This window comes from Sus scrofa, chromosome 5 (genome assembly GCF_054392235.1).
Source record: "Sus scrofa isolate SSC_HxYL_T2T_F1_AM1 chromosome 5, Sscrofa_HxYL_maternal_Yorkshire_Landrace_v2.0, whole genome shotgun sequence".
NCBI classification, from domain to species: Eukaryota; Metazoa; Chordata; class Mammalia; order Artiodactyla; family Suidae; genus Sus; species Sus scrofa.
In genome coordinates, this window is record NC_139387.1 from 63,868,190 (window position 1) to 63,881,349 (window position 13,160).

The window sequence follows — 13,160 nt, forward strand, 5'->3', positions numbered from 1 at the left end:
TATCAAAAAGAATCCTGTGTCAACCACCTTTTCAACTAAAGTGGGTCTCAATTAGTTGCCCACTTAGGGAGGTAGCATTTATAGTTTAAATAAAGCCTTCTCTCTCTCATTAATTCTGAGGGTAAAATTTCCAGTCTCTCTATTTATTTCTTTCAGAGTAACCATTTTAGCAGGTTAGGAAAAAGAAAAAATCACTTTCTGGGGATTAAGATGAAATGTATATATTTAATAGTGGTTGCATGGCTGCTTGTAAAAGAAACAAACTGGATCATGTAAGCAGTGCTGGCTTCATATTAAATGGTTACTTAATTAACAATTTTGCTGGGTATTAATTGCTGTGGTAGGATTGTTAATTCTCATGGATCACTGTTAGGTATAATGTCAACCAACTTAATCTCATGACAATGTTTTCTTATCCTTAGAAAACATTTAGAAAGAAATTTTCTGATCTTAGAAAGAATTTTCTTATCTTAGAAAGCAATTTAGAAAACAATTTCTTCTTCCAGGTCCTTAATACTCAAGCATAAAGAAACATGAAGCTACGTTTCTCATGGAATTTTCCTGGCTCTGATACTTATCTACCCATAAGTCTAAGTTCCTGGGCCAGGGATTGAACCCATTCCACAGCAGTAGCCAGAGCCAAATTAGTGACAATGCCAGATCCTTAATCTGCTGAGTTAACAGGGAACTCCATGAAATGAGTTTTTTTTTTTTTTTTTTTTTTTTGTCTTTTGTCCTTTTAGGGCTGCACCTGAGGCATATGGAGGTTCCCAGGCTAGGAGTCAAATCCGAGCTGTTGCTGCTGGCCTACGCCAGAGCCATAGCAATGCCAGAGCCCAGCTGTGTCTGCAACCTACACCACAGCTCAGGGTGACATCAGATCCTTAACCCACAGATCAAGGCCAGGAATCGAACCCACAACCTCATGGTTCCTAGTCGGATTCATGTCCACTGCACCATGGTGGGAACTCCTGAAATGAGTTTTAAATAGAAATGCTGCTGTCTTTCCCACTGCTTCCCTGGCATCTCCCCTTCTGCTTCAGCCACACTTGTTCTGTGAGGTCCCTACATTTCAGGCCTTCTTCAGCTCGGTTACAGGTGACTTGCACATCTGCTTTAGTCCTTTATGTAATAAATACAAGCAGACGACTGTATTTTCTTTCCTGCTCAACTGACTTAAACTCACAGAAACTGATAATACTCTGTTAAGATGACGTCACCTTGGAAAGTCCACTATGACTGCAATTGTGAAAGGATAATCAGGCAAAACTATTCCCAAAAGACAGTACCATCAAGCTTGGAGCAGACAGAGCATTGTTAAGCCATCTAGAGAGTTTTTCCAAAACAAATACTCACCAGTTGTATGGCAGCTTTCCATCCCGTTCTAAGGATGCAAAATTGACAAAAGTTCCTGCTCCACACTCCCTGTTTGAAAGGAACCACAAAAGATTACTGCTCAACAGAGTACTCTTTACCTTGACATAAAAGAGAATCTTTAGTGGCTAATCATCACAGCATTACATTTTTAAAAAGCTAATATGAGCCACCTATTCCTCTTTTGCATATAATGCAAAATAGAAAGATAAGACAAAAAATGTTTCAGAAGGGTGCATACACCCCAAAACAAGTTGTTTGAAGCCAAAAGGATTCAGTTCACAATCCTTACCAAAGGGTATTCATGATCCTAACATAAATTATTCTATTTGGGGTAGAATTTTTTTTTTACAAAACCTTCAACAGTAAGGTAGAGAAAGTCTCCTAGATAGACGGGTTTCCATTTTTTAGCAAATACTCTTGTTTTAATAGCATTTTGACTTCCTCTCTATAATGATGGTGGATCAAACTGGATTGTTTAATTGCTCCTAAATTTTCCCTTTCATGTTGTAGTGCCCATATTACTTATCACTTGAGAGTAAAAGAATAATACATATTGAAATAGATTAGTTTTTGCCAAGTTGGTAAAAAAAAATACTGTCAAAGTTGTTGTTTTTTCCGGAAGCGGAGGTAGAAGTTAAACATAATTCTCATGCTTTCTCCACTTTTTGCTTAATATCATGCATAAATAATATACCTCACTGAGGTCCATGCATCTCATTTTTCCTCTATTTGAAATTGATGCTCTTATTCAGAATTGAAGCAGAGATTTTGAAATTTTCCGCACAAGGTACTCATTATTTCAGTTATATCTACTTGTTCTCATTAGAGTGTTCTAAGAATAGATTTCTTCCTTGAAAAGTACACTAACATATCATCATTTCATGTTGTATGTATTATAATTTAGATATTATCAATTAATTTTCCCATGTCAGTTTCCTATAAATGTGATTTTTTTTTTTACTTTCTGATTCAAGAATTCTTTTTTTTTTTGTCTTTTAAGGGCCACACCCATGACATACGGAGGCTCCCAGGCCAGGGGTTCGAATCAGAGCAGTAGCCACTGGCCTACGCCACAGCCACAGCAACATCAGATCTGAGCTGTGTCTGCGACCTACACCACAGCTCATAGCAGCACTGGATCCTCAATCCACTTCGTCTGCATGGATACTAGTCAGATTCCTTTCCGCTGAGCCACGACAGGAATTCCTCTGATTCAAGAATTCTTAATCTGGGGTTCAAGGATAGAAATTACGGCTCTCTGAACATAGGTGGGAAAAAGTACAACCTATTTTTCACAGTTTCTAACTGAAATTTAGCAGTTCCTTCAACTATTAAAGTTAGGCAGCAAGAACCAATAATATCATAAATGTTTGTGAGATTTGCTAATAGAAATTGCAGATATTTTTCTATAATAGACCCACTGCAGATATTGGACTATTGTTCATAGTCATCACCCTGATGAAATTATGAGAGTTCTTGATAATCTCCTAAATATTGTTATCTAATTTTTAATAAGGAAGCATATAACACATTTGTTTTCTAAATAATTTGATTGCTCTATTTTCATAGATATATATATTTTTTTTCTTTTTAGGGCTGCAGCTATGGTACAAGGAAGGTCTCTGGCTAGGGATCGAATCAGAGCTATGGCTGCTGGCCTACACCACAGCCACAGCAACACTGGATCCAAGCCACATCTGGGTCTACACAGCAATGCCAGATCCTTAACCCACTGAGAGAGGCCAGGGATTAAACCCTTATTCTCATGGAAACAAGGTCGTGTCCTTAACCCGCCAAGCTACAATGGGAACTCCCATTAATTTCTTTTTTAATCCTATATGTTTTATTTTATTCACTCAGAAAGAAAGCATTATTCTTGGAAGAGAGCCACAGGCTTTGTTGGACTGCCAGAGAGAATCATGCACAAAAAATAAGATGGAGCCTGATAATGTGAGAAAAAAGAATGTATACATGTATGTGTAACTGGGTCACCATGCTGTACAGTAGAAAATTGACAGAACACTGTAAACCAGCTATAATGGAAAAAATAAAAATCATTATATATATAAAAAATGTTAAGAATCTTTGCTCTAATGACCAGCTGGCTGAAGTAGAGTCACTCCTCCTATTTTGCCGTATGCCTCACAAAGGATGCTGCTGCCAAATACCCTCATAAATGCCACTACTTCCATTTCTACCTGTTATCCCCTGCTCCACTATTACCATTACAAGCTGAGATTTATTACATGCTTCCTATGATACTATGCTATTACTGCACTGTTGCTCCTAACTAGACCCTATTATGAGGCTATGATTATCTCTTCTTGATATCTTGATATACTTTCTTTCCCTCGCTTCCAGGCTACTACACTCTATTCATTTTCCTTCCACTCCACTAGATACCACTCATTAGTCTCATTAGTCTTTTTTTTTTTTTTTTTTTTTGGCCACACCTGCAGCATGTGGATGTCCCCGGGTGTGAACCCTCAACACAGCAACAACCTGAGTTGCTGCAGTGACAAGGCCAGGTCCTCAACCTGCTGTGTCACAAGGGAACTTCCCATCAGTCTTTTTTGAATTAGGGGCAAATTCCTTAATTTTCAAAATTTATCCAGAATCTGATCATTTCTTCCCACCTCTGCGGCTACTACTCTGGACTGAACCACTACTGTCTCTGCCTGGATTACTGTAATGGTTCCCCCAGTTAATATGCCTGCTTTTGCCCTTGCTTCAATACTGACTCTTTTCTACATAAAAGTCAAAATGAAAATGTTAAAATGTAAGTCAGATCTTCTGCCCCAAATCCTGTAATGGCTGTACTCTACTCAGTGCAAAAGCCAACGTCCTTACAATGGCTTATAAAGCCCTCTAGAATCTGACAGCATTTCCTGCTCCCCCCCCCGCTTCATTTCTTCTGCTTTGGCTACACTAACCCCTCTGCTCTTCCTCAAACATTCTAGTCATGCTTCTGCCTCAGGGCCTTTGCTCTGGCTATTCCCTCTACTGGGCACACTCTTCCTGCAGATAGCACATGACTAAGTTTCTCATGTTCTTCAAGTCTTTTCTCAAATTTCACACTTTCAACGAGACCTACCTGATTCCCAGAGTACCTTTCCCTGACTGCTAATCTCTCTCACTTTGCGCTGTTATTTTTCTCTCATCTGCAGACATACAATGAAATCTTCCACATGCTGCAGATGTGCCCTCCCCACCCCCCACCACCGCAAAAAAAAAGAAAAAGGAACAAAAAGAAAAGAAATCCATCCAGTGGTCGAAGGAAAAGGGAATCAACAAAATCATAAGCCTTTCCTAATTGCAAGAAAATGGAAACTGCCTGTGACTGTGTGTAATAGAAACAGATCTCATAAGGGGACTCGAAGGGACTTAATCATAAACTATAAAAACATTTTCTGATAAAACAGCTTCAGCATAACTAATGAGGGAAGGGATTTTTCTTTCTTGTGATCTCCACATATATTAAGTCCTTTCATTGATCATAGTGAATTGGTATAGTTTTTTTTTTTTTTTAGATCTTTCCTTTACTCCAAAACATATTTGCAAGTATCCACATACAATGAATGGATCTGTATTACGGGCTACCTAAAATGACAAGACTGATGGTAAGAGATGTGACTCTGTAAACAAACAATCCTTTGCTTTACTCTTTCAATGGCAATGTTTTCTCAAATAATCATTTAAAAGTCTACTTGGAGAACACGAACTAGAAATAGGCACTAAACACTGAAATGAAACTCACCTCTGTACAACTGAGGTCTGCAAAAGCCATACATGTATGACAAATAAAAATGTTTGAAAGGCCATGGGTAAAGATGAGCAAAACGGAGCTTACCTAGCCATCTGCAGATGCTTTTTCCTAAGAATGATGAGGGTAACCAGCAGCAGTCCGATTAAGAGTGTGCTAAGGATGGCCAGCACGGAGATGACAATCACGTTGGGATTCATCTCTGTAACTAAAGAGAAAAGCTACCCATGTTCATTGCGGCTTCTGTGACATGGAAATGAACAGAACCACTCATCGTTTTTTCTTCTAATCTTCAGACTAACGGACTTATGCCAACAACAACAACAAAAACAATGACGTTTCTGCAAACCAGCAGTGGCCTCTTCCTGGTCAACCATCCCTTAGCAAAGTAGATTGACAAATGGTGTTCAGGCGGGAGAATTGAGTCCATTTCAAAGACCCACTCTCAGAATGTTCTTATAAAGGAAAACCATGACATGTATAAAGAATGCCTGGGCCATGGTTTAAGTTCATGTGGAAACAAAAAAATCTAGAAGTCACTGTCGTGTATTATCATTGTTTCACACTTTCAAAAACTTGGAGAGCGGCATGTTCTTATCTTAGGCTCATTGACGTTAAAGTCAGAAAGCACAACTCTATATCTCCCCCCCAACTAATAATGTATATGAAAAAGGCATTAGCAAGCAACCATCTGCTGCAGCACTTAACACATCGCTAGATGCAGGAGATCCGATGATCTGTAACCATATGTTTAGAGGCTTCCCATCTGTACAGCTCAAGAGATTAAGCCTATTAATAAGTTGTAGGCCCTTCAGAACAGAGGTTGGGTCCCTTTCATACACTATGAGCCATCTTTCATGGCACTGACATGTTGCCTACTTCACACACTATCTGCGAGAGAAGGAGGTTAAAGGTGGGGAATATATGTCAAATATTCTTACAAAATTCTTAAAAGTGAACCAGGGGAAAAGAGGAGCCACTACCCCCTCACTGATCACAGAATCACAGAACTGGATGGCTCACACAACCCCCTGAGACTTTGGGTATTTGCCGCATCCCACGTGGGCCAGCGTGGCTCCAGCTTGTCCAAGTAGAAGTACTTGAACAGAAAGAACATTAGATGCATGGTCAGAAGAGACTGTACAAGTTTGCTTGACTTTTAACTGCTCTTTGGGGAGGCTATTTTATCAGTTTCTCCTGGCCTCATTTTCCTCCCTTGCAAATAAGTTTAATCATATCACCTGTCATTGAGTTGCTGCAGAGATGACAAGGAATAATAAACATTGATATTTTAGAAACGTGTAAAAGGATGTAGAAATGAGAAGCCATTAATATATTTTTCAAGTACATTTTGCCCTCTCTTCGGAAAACAAGAATTAAAAAAAGAAAACAACTCCCTCCCCTGCAAAAAAGTCCACTCTAGTGATCATTGGATAAAGCAGCTACATATATGATCAATGTTACCCAAAGGAAAATGAACCCAGCAAAGGGCTAATATAATGGTAAGAATGGTTTTATTCCAGGTAGCTTCAGAGAGAGTCTCAGATTGCAGAATCAGACTCAAGAAGGGGAATAAAACATATAACTCGGAAAAAGAATAAGGAAACAGCATTGTTCTGAACTTTTCATTAATTTCTAATTTCTCTGATTATACTTTCTGCTTGATTGGAAAATTTTCGGTTTTGACCTAGTAATTTAGGTTCACCATGACTTGCTCTGTGACCAGCTAAGGGCCAAGGCTGGAACAGATGCACCTGACTTGATTAGCGTACCATGGCTACCACCGAAAGGGATGATGGGGTTGATGAAATTGACGATAACAACTAGTATTTAGATGGCATGTGCTAGAGCTTCATGTAAGCCTCAAAACAACTCAACAAGGTACACATTAGTATTTCAGTTTTACAGATGAGTAAACAAAGGTTCAAGATAGTAAACATCTTTCCCTAAATCACACAGCTAATAAGTGCAATTTGGGATTAAAATTAAGGGCTCCTTGAACCCAAAGCTTGGATTTTTTTCCATGAAACATGAGTTTTATTTAGAAAGATGGATTACGCATATTTAAAAAGAAACTTGAGGAAAATTTGGAAAGATATAATTTCCAAAGACACTGATTCCACTAATGCTTATAATTACCCATTGTTGAGACGGCTATGAACGTAGGGACACTGGGGCTGTCATGGCTAAAGCTGGTGACACTACAGTTGTAGGCAGTGGCAGGGAGGAGGCTGGAGATGGTCACGACATGAGAAGAAACAGAAATTGGTTCCTGGGAATGCAGAAAATGAGGTAAATGTTACGTCACCTTCATCTATCTTGTTTTTAAAACTACTTTTCATAGCATGTAGACAAAGTAAAAACTTTAAAAGACAAAAAAAGGAGAGCAGTGAAAAATGTTTTGTTCTTTCTTTACTTTCTATCTACTCAGTTCTCTTCCATGGAAACACCCATTGTCATCAGGTAGTTTTTTTTTTTCTTCCCAGTTATATTTTACAGATGTATAAACATATAAGATATAGTTAAAAATGTAAGAGACAACATAGTTTACACATCATTCTGCTTATTTTTTATCTTGATTATCAGTATGTTTTGGTTTTTTTTTTTTTTTTTTTTTTTTTTTTTTTGTCTTTTTGCCATTTCTTGGGCCGCACCTGTGGCATATGGAGGTTCCCAGGCTCGGGGTCGAATTGGAACTGTAACCACCAGCCTACGCCAGAGCCACAGGAACTTGGGATCCGAGCCATGTCTGCGAACTACACCACAGCTCACGGCAACACCAGATCCTTAACCCACTGAGCAAGGCCAGGGATTGAACCCTCAACCCCATGGTTCTTAGTCGGATTCATTAACCACTGTGCTGTGATGGGAACTCCTGTTTTGGTACTTCTTCATATCAGCACAGATAAAGCTGTTTCATTTTAAGGGCTGTATAGAAATCCATTGAAAGAACATAATTTATTTAACCAGTCCCATATTATTAAATGTTGAAGTGGTCTCTGATATTTTTTTGTATTATAAACAATGCTACAGTAAACTTAACTTCACAATTATGGGACTATAAGTATAGTACACACTCATTTAATGTATGTATATATACACATATGTATTCATATGCAAACCTGTGTGTACTTCTATGTGTATGTATGTCTGAACACACAAACATATACAAACACTCATATTCCTAGAAATTGAATTGCCAGGTCAAAAAGTTACATAGTTTTAATTTTGAAAGCTACTGACAAATTATTTTCTATAGACATTTTCCAAGACACCCACCTACCATCAATGTTTGACAATGCCTGTTCCCCTACATGTATTTCAACACAACAAATTTATAAACTTTTTGAGCTTTTCCAGCACTAGTGGAAACTTAACACTGTAGTTTTATTTTGCATGTCTTTTGCCATAAGTGAGCTCAATCATCTTTTTCTATGTTTAATAGATTTTTGTATTTATTTTCTATGAAATAATTGTTTGGACCTGTTGTTTTTGTTTTCTGGCCACACTCATGGCATGTGGAAGTTCCTGGGCCAGGGATCAAACCTGAGGCACAGCAGTGACAATGCCGGGTCTTTAGCCCTCTGAGCCACCAGGGAACTCCAGGTTGTTGGACTTGATCTTTTTTATTTGTAGTGGATCACTGTATTTTAAGAACACTACCCTCTTTGTCTGCATTCTCGGCTTTTAATAGTCTCCATCCAAGGCATAAAGACTTTGTGTTCTCAAAAATGTTTACTATTATTCTTTTTTAAGTAACTTTTAAAATTTTTATTTTCATTTGTTTACTTTTTAGGGCCAAAAGTGCAGCACATGGAAGTTCCAGGCTCGGGGTAAAATCTGAGCTGTAGCTTCTGGCCTACCACAGCCACAGCAACACCAGATCCCAGCCTTGTCTGTGACCTATACCATAGCTCATGGCAATGCTGGATTGTTAACCCACTGACCAAGGCCAGGGATCAAACCTGCATCGTTATGGTTACTAGTTGGGTTCATTACCACTGAACCACAATGGGAATTCCTTAAGTACATTTTTACTGGAGTATAATTATCTTATAATGTTGTGTTAGTTTCAGGCAATATAGCAAAGTGAATTAGGATTTTTTTTCAGTTTTTCTTTCTTTCTTTTTTTGTCTTCTTAGGGCCACACCCGAAGCATATGGAAGTTCCCAGGCTAGGACAGAATTGGAGCTGTAGCCCCCGGCCTACGCCACATCCATAGCAACTTGGAATCTGAGCTGCATCTGTGAGCTACACCACAACTCATGGCAACACCGGATCCTTAACCCACTGAGTGAAGCTGGGGAACGAACCTGTATCCTCATGGATACTAGTCAGATTCATTTCGGCTGAGTCATGACTGGAACTCCCTAAAGCGGATTAGTCATATATATATATATATATATATATATATATATATTCTCCTTCAGATTCTTTCTCCATATAGACTATCACAGGATATTGAATAGATTTCCCTGTGCTATATAGTAGGTCCTTGTTACTTATTGATTTTGTATTATAGTAGTGTCTATTAACTTATTCTTGAGTAGAACAAGTTGTTAATTTGGTGGGACAATGGCCTGACCACTGACAAGTACAACACAATGACGACTGGTCAATATAAGAAAAAAAAATGAGCCAGCATAATACTCTTTTTCAAAACAAGGATCTGAAACACCTCTGCCTAAAGAGGTGAGAGCCATCAGCATGGAGTCCCCACTCCCATCCCTCTCACTATTCATAAAAGAATGATTCTAAGAAATGATTTTTGCTAACAGAACTCAGTTGTAGTAAGTAGCTACCTAGCCAATTTTTTTTTTTCTCTCAAAGAGAGACATTACTGTAGTTGTAGAGAAGAAATTTCACTATTGGCAGAGCAGTTATTTTCCAAAAGGATTCTTAGGATAGAAAAAAAAAAGATTTGGCTTTTCAGTACAGATCAAAAAGATAAATTTGTAGAAGACACTATCAAAAGGGGAAAGGAATCAAAGCAAATTATCTTTACATTCAGTAAGGATGGATTCATATTCCCAGAAATCCTTTTTTCTTTTCAATCTCATGAACTGCATTATTTAAAAATACATCAATTGTTCATGTGCATAGTATTTGTCTATGCACTGTATTTTGTGACATCCCTCGCAAACTTGCCCTTTTCTTTCCATGTGTGGCTGTAAAGCACTTTTTTTGTTCTTTTGGTTTTGCCACCCCAAAGCTCCGGGTCCATCTCTCTCCTTCTGCTCAATTTGACCTGGTGAATTCATCATATCTACTATTTGGGATTCTAAAGCTTTAACAATCACCTTTTTCAACCTTCATTTTCCTAGGCAAAATTCTCCTCTTACTAACTAGATATAAATTGTTCTTTTAAATTCTCTTAGTCACATGGCTCTCTTCTGGCACTTATATTAATTATTTCCACTCTAGCAAAATATCTACAACTAAATGAAAGAAAAAATTGAAGGCACGTATTGATCCTACATTTTGTGCCCCGTGCAATGACTTTCACATAAATGAAAATTAATTAATATTTGTTAAAATATATTTTACATGGCAATGTCTTCATCCCTTCTACAATTTAATGGCCAATAGGAAAAATGATTCAATTTAACTCCTCCATCCAACACAGAGTGACTTAAGAACTTGGGACCAAAGACAATACAAAGATGAAAATAAACTTTATGATTTGGCACATTGGTTATAACATATTTTGGAATAGTTCTAAGAACAATTTAAAATTTCTCTCACTGAAACACAAAAGTGCACATGAGAAATTTTCATTTTATGTCGTTCAAAGAAAGGGAAGATTCTCATTTTACATATATATGTGTCTTTTACAGGTCATAACTGTGGCATATGGAAGTTCCCAGGCTAAGGGTCAAATTGGAGCTGCACAGCAACTCAGGATCTGAGCCATGTCTTCAGTCTACACCACAGCTCACAGCAACACTGGATCCTTTAACCCACTGAATGAGGCCAGGGATCGAACCTGCATCCTCATGGTTACTAGACAGGTTCGTTACCACTGAGCCAAAACAGGAACTCCCATTTTGCTCGTATCTTTAGCCTTAATCAAAATTAACTCGGAAAAGGAAAATCCATGGGCACAGTACCTGGAGCTGTGTTTCCTGGCCAGAGCCAACTTGTTGACAGATGACTTGGAAGAAATCAGCCACACCCTCTTCTACCCACAGCAAAGTCACTGAGGTCTGGGTTTTGTTCACTGCAAAGAGTGATTTTGGAGGAGCCGGTTCTGAGCAAAGATAAGTTTGAAAAAATTCATTTAATCCAACATAGTCTTTCTTCTTTCCCTAATCAGCAGGATAAAATAGGTGAAAAAAAAATCCCAAAATAGGTAGTTGAGAGCACCATAAAGATTTTATGAAATCACTTTTGAAACACGCCCTTTCACAAAGACAGTCATCTAATTTGGAAAGCAGAATATTTTGCCTTTTTATCCCCTTCCATTTTATACTTCTCCTTTTGAAACACTTCTGTTTTCTACTTCGGCTTTATCATAGACATAATCTATTAATAGTTTTTGTGTCATGGAGTTAGTAGTGCCCGTATAATACAGAACTTTGTGGGTGAGAAACAAAAATCTTAAAAGACCAAGGAAAATGACACTGGTGTGCTCCCTTCTAATGGAGAGAGTCAGTCTGGTGCTGAGCCAAACACTTACGTTCTTTTTTCTGGAGACTATTCAGAATAATTTAGTCAAGGGAATGGCTTCTTGACAATTTAGTCAAAATTAAGAAGGCATAAAGCTAAAGAGATGATAGGATTTCAAGAAAAGGATTAAGGGAAGAGGACTGGATGGTGGATAAAATGTTAGAGGACTAATGTCTTTATTCTCTTAGACAATCTTTTCTTTTTCTTTTTAGGGCTCTACCTGTGGCATATGGAAGTTCCCAGGCTAGGGGTTGAATCAGAACTGCAGCTGCCTGCCTATATCACAGCCACAGCAACGCCAGACCCAAGCCGTGTCTGCCACCTACACCACGGCTCACGGTAACCCCGGATCCTTAACCTACTGAGCAGGGCCAGGGATGGAACCATGTCCTCATGGATATTAGTTGGGTTTGTTACTGCTGAGACACAACAGGAACTCTAGACATTTAATCCTCATTAATACATCAATCCATTAGTTAGGTAAACCATTCTGTTTGTGCCCTTTCATATTCATTTTCAATAATTGAGTCACTGGGCTTGTTGGCTTGATACCAAATGCCATTCCCCGGCTCCTGGAAGTGGTCTGCTGTCTTGTTCCTCCACTGCTGACTCTCCCCTGGTCCCCTCCCTGTTCCCCTGCACTCTGGGCACTGCCTTTTCCTCAAGTTCCTCCAGGACACAAACTGCTCCACCTGAATCCAAGTTCTGAAGCCAGGGTCCCACTAACCTGCTGTCAGACCTCCTTGATGTTGCTTGTTCAGACATACGTCTTACTGCTGGGTTTCCCTCATAGCACATTCTGCCCATCAGTAGGTCCCTGACACACAACGATGTGCCCTGCTTGCTGGTCACTTGGATTCCTTTTCATTACCTGCCCCGCCCTCCCAAGTCTGTTCGTAACCCCTGGCTTTCAGCAGGGCTCAACAAAAGTCCTAGAGGACATTTCACTCTTTTGACAAGTGGCATGCCTTTGTGGGGGAAGGTCTGAACCTTCTTTCTGGAATATCATTATCATGGCCCTGTCCAGACACCAGGAAGTATGTCAGAATTTTTTTTTTCTTTTTTTTTAGGGCTGCTCGGGGCACACGGAAGTCGAAATGGAGCTACAGCTGCCAGCCTACACCACAGTCACTGTGACACTAGATCTAAGCTGCATCTGTGAACCATGCTGCAGCTTGCGGCAATGTCAGATCCTTATCCCACTGAGCAAGGCCAGGGATCAAACCTGCTTCCTCACAAAAACGACATCAGGACCTTAACCGGCTGAGCCATGATAGGAACTCCCAGAATCATTCTTGACATGATCTATCACACGTCAAACCTAAATTTATGTCCGACCAAAAAAACCAGC

General features: G+C 39.1%; 1 protein-coding gene across 4 annotated transcripts in view; it reads right to left on the reverse strand.

Moving 5' to 3' along the window:
- The window catches only part of PTPRO (protein tyrosine phosphatase receptor type O), a 241,700-nt gene that overhangs the window by 37,806 nt on the left and 190,734 nt on the right, over positions 1-13,160 (reverse strand). For 3 of the 4 annotated variants that reach the window (XR_014803816.1, XM_084956710.1, XM_003126453.5), the window contains exons 13-16: positions 11,251-11,390; positions 7,280-7,412; positions 5,228-5,348; positions 1,357-1,425 (exon numbers count right to left, since the gene is read on the reverse strand). Coding sequence is in view for 2 of the 4 variants with exons in the window: in XM_084956710.1 (XP_084812836.1) it covers positions 1,357-1,425; positions 5,228-5,348; positions 7,280-7,412; positions 11,251-11,390 (463 nt within the window). In the remaining 2 variants the exon portion in view is untranslated. Of the gene's footprint in view, positions 1-1,356; positions 1,426-5,227; positions 5,349-7,279; positions 7,413-11,250; positions 11,449-13,160 lie in introns of all 4 variants that reach the window. The other variant, XR_014803817.1, reaches the window with a different exon arrangement.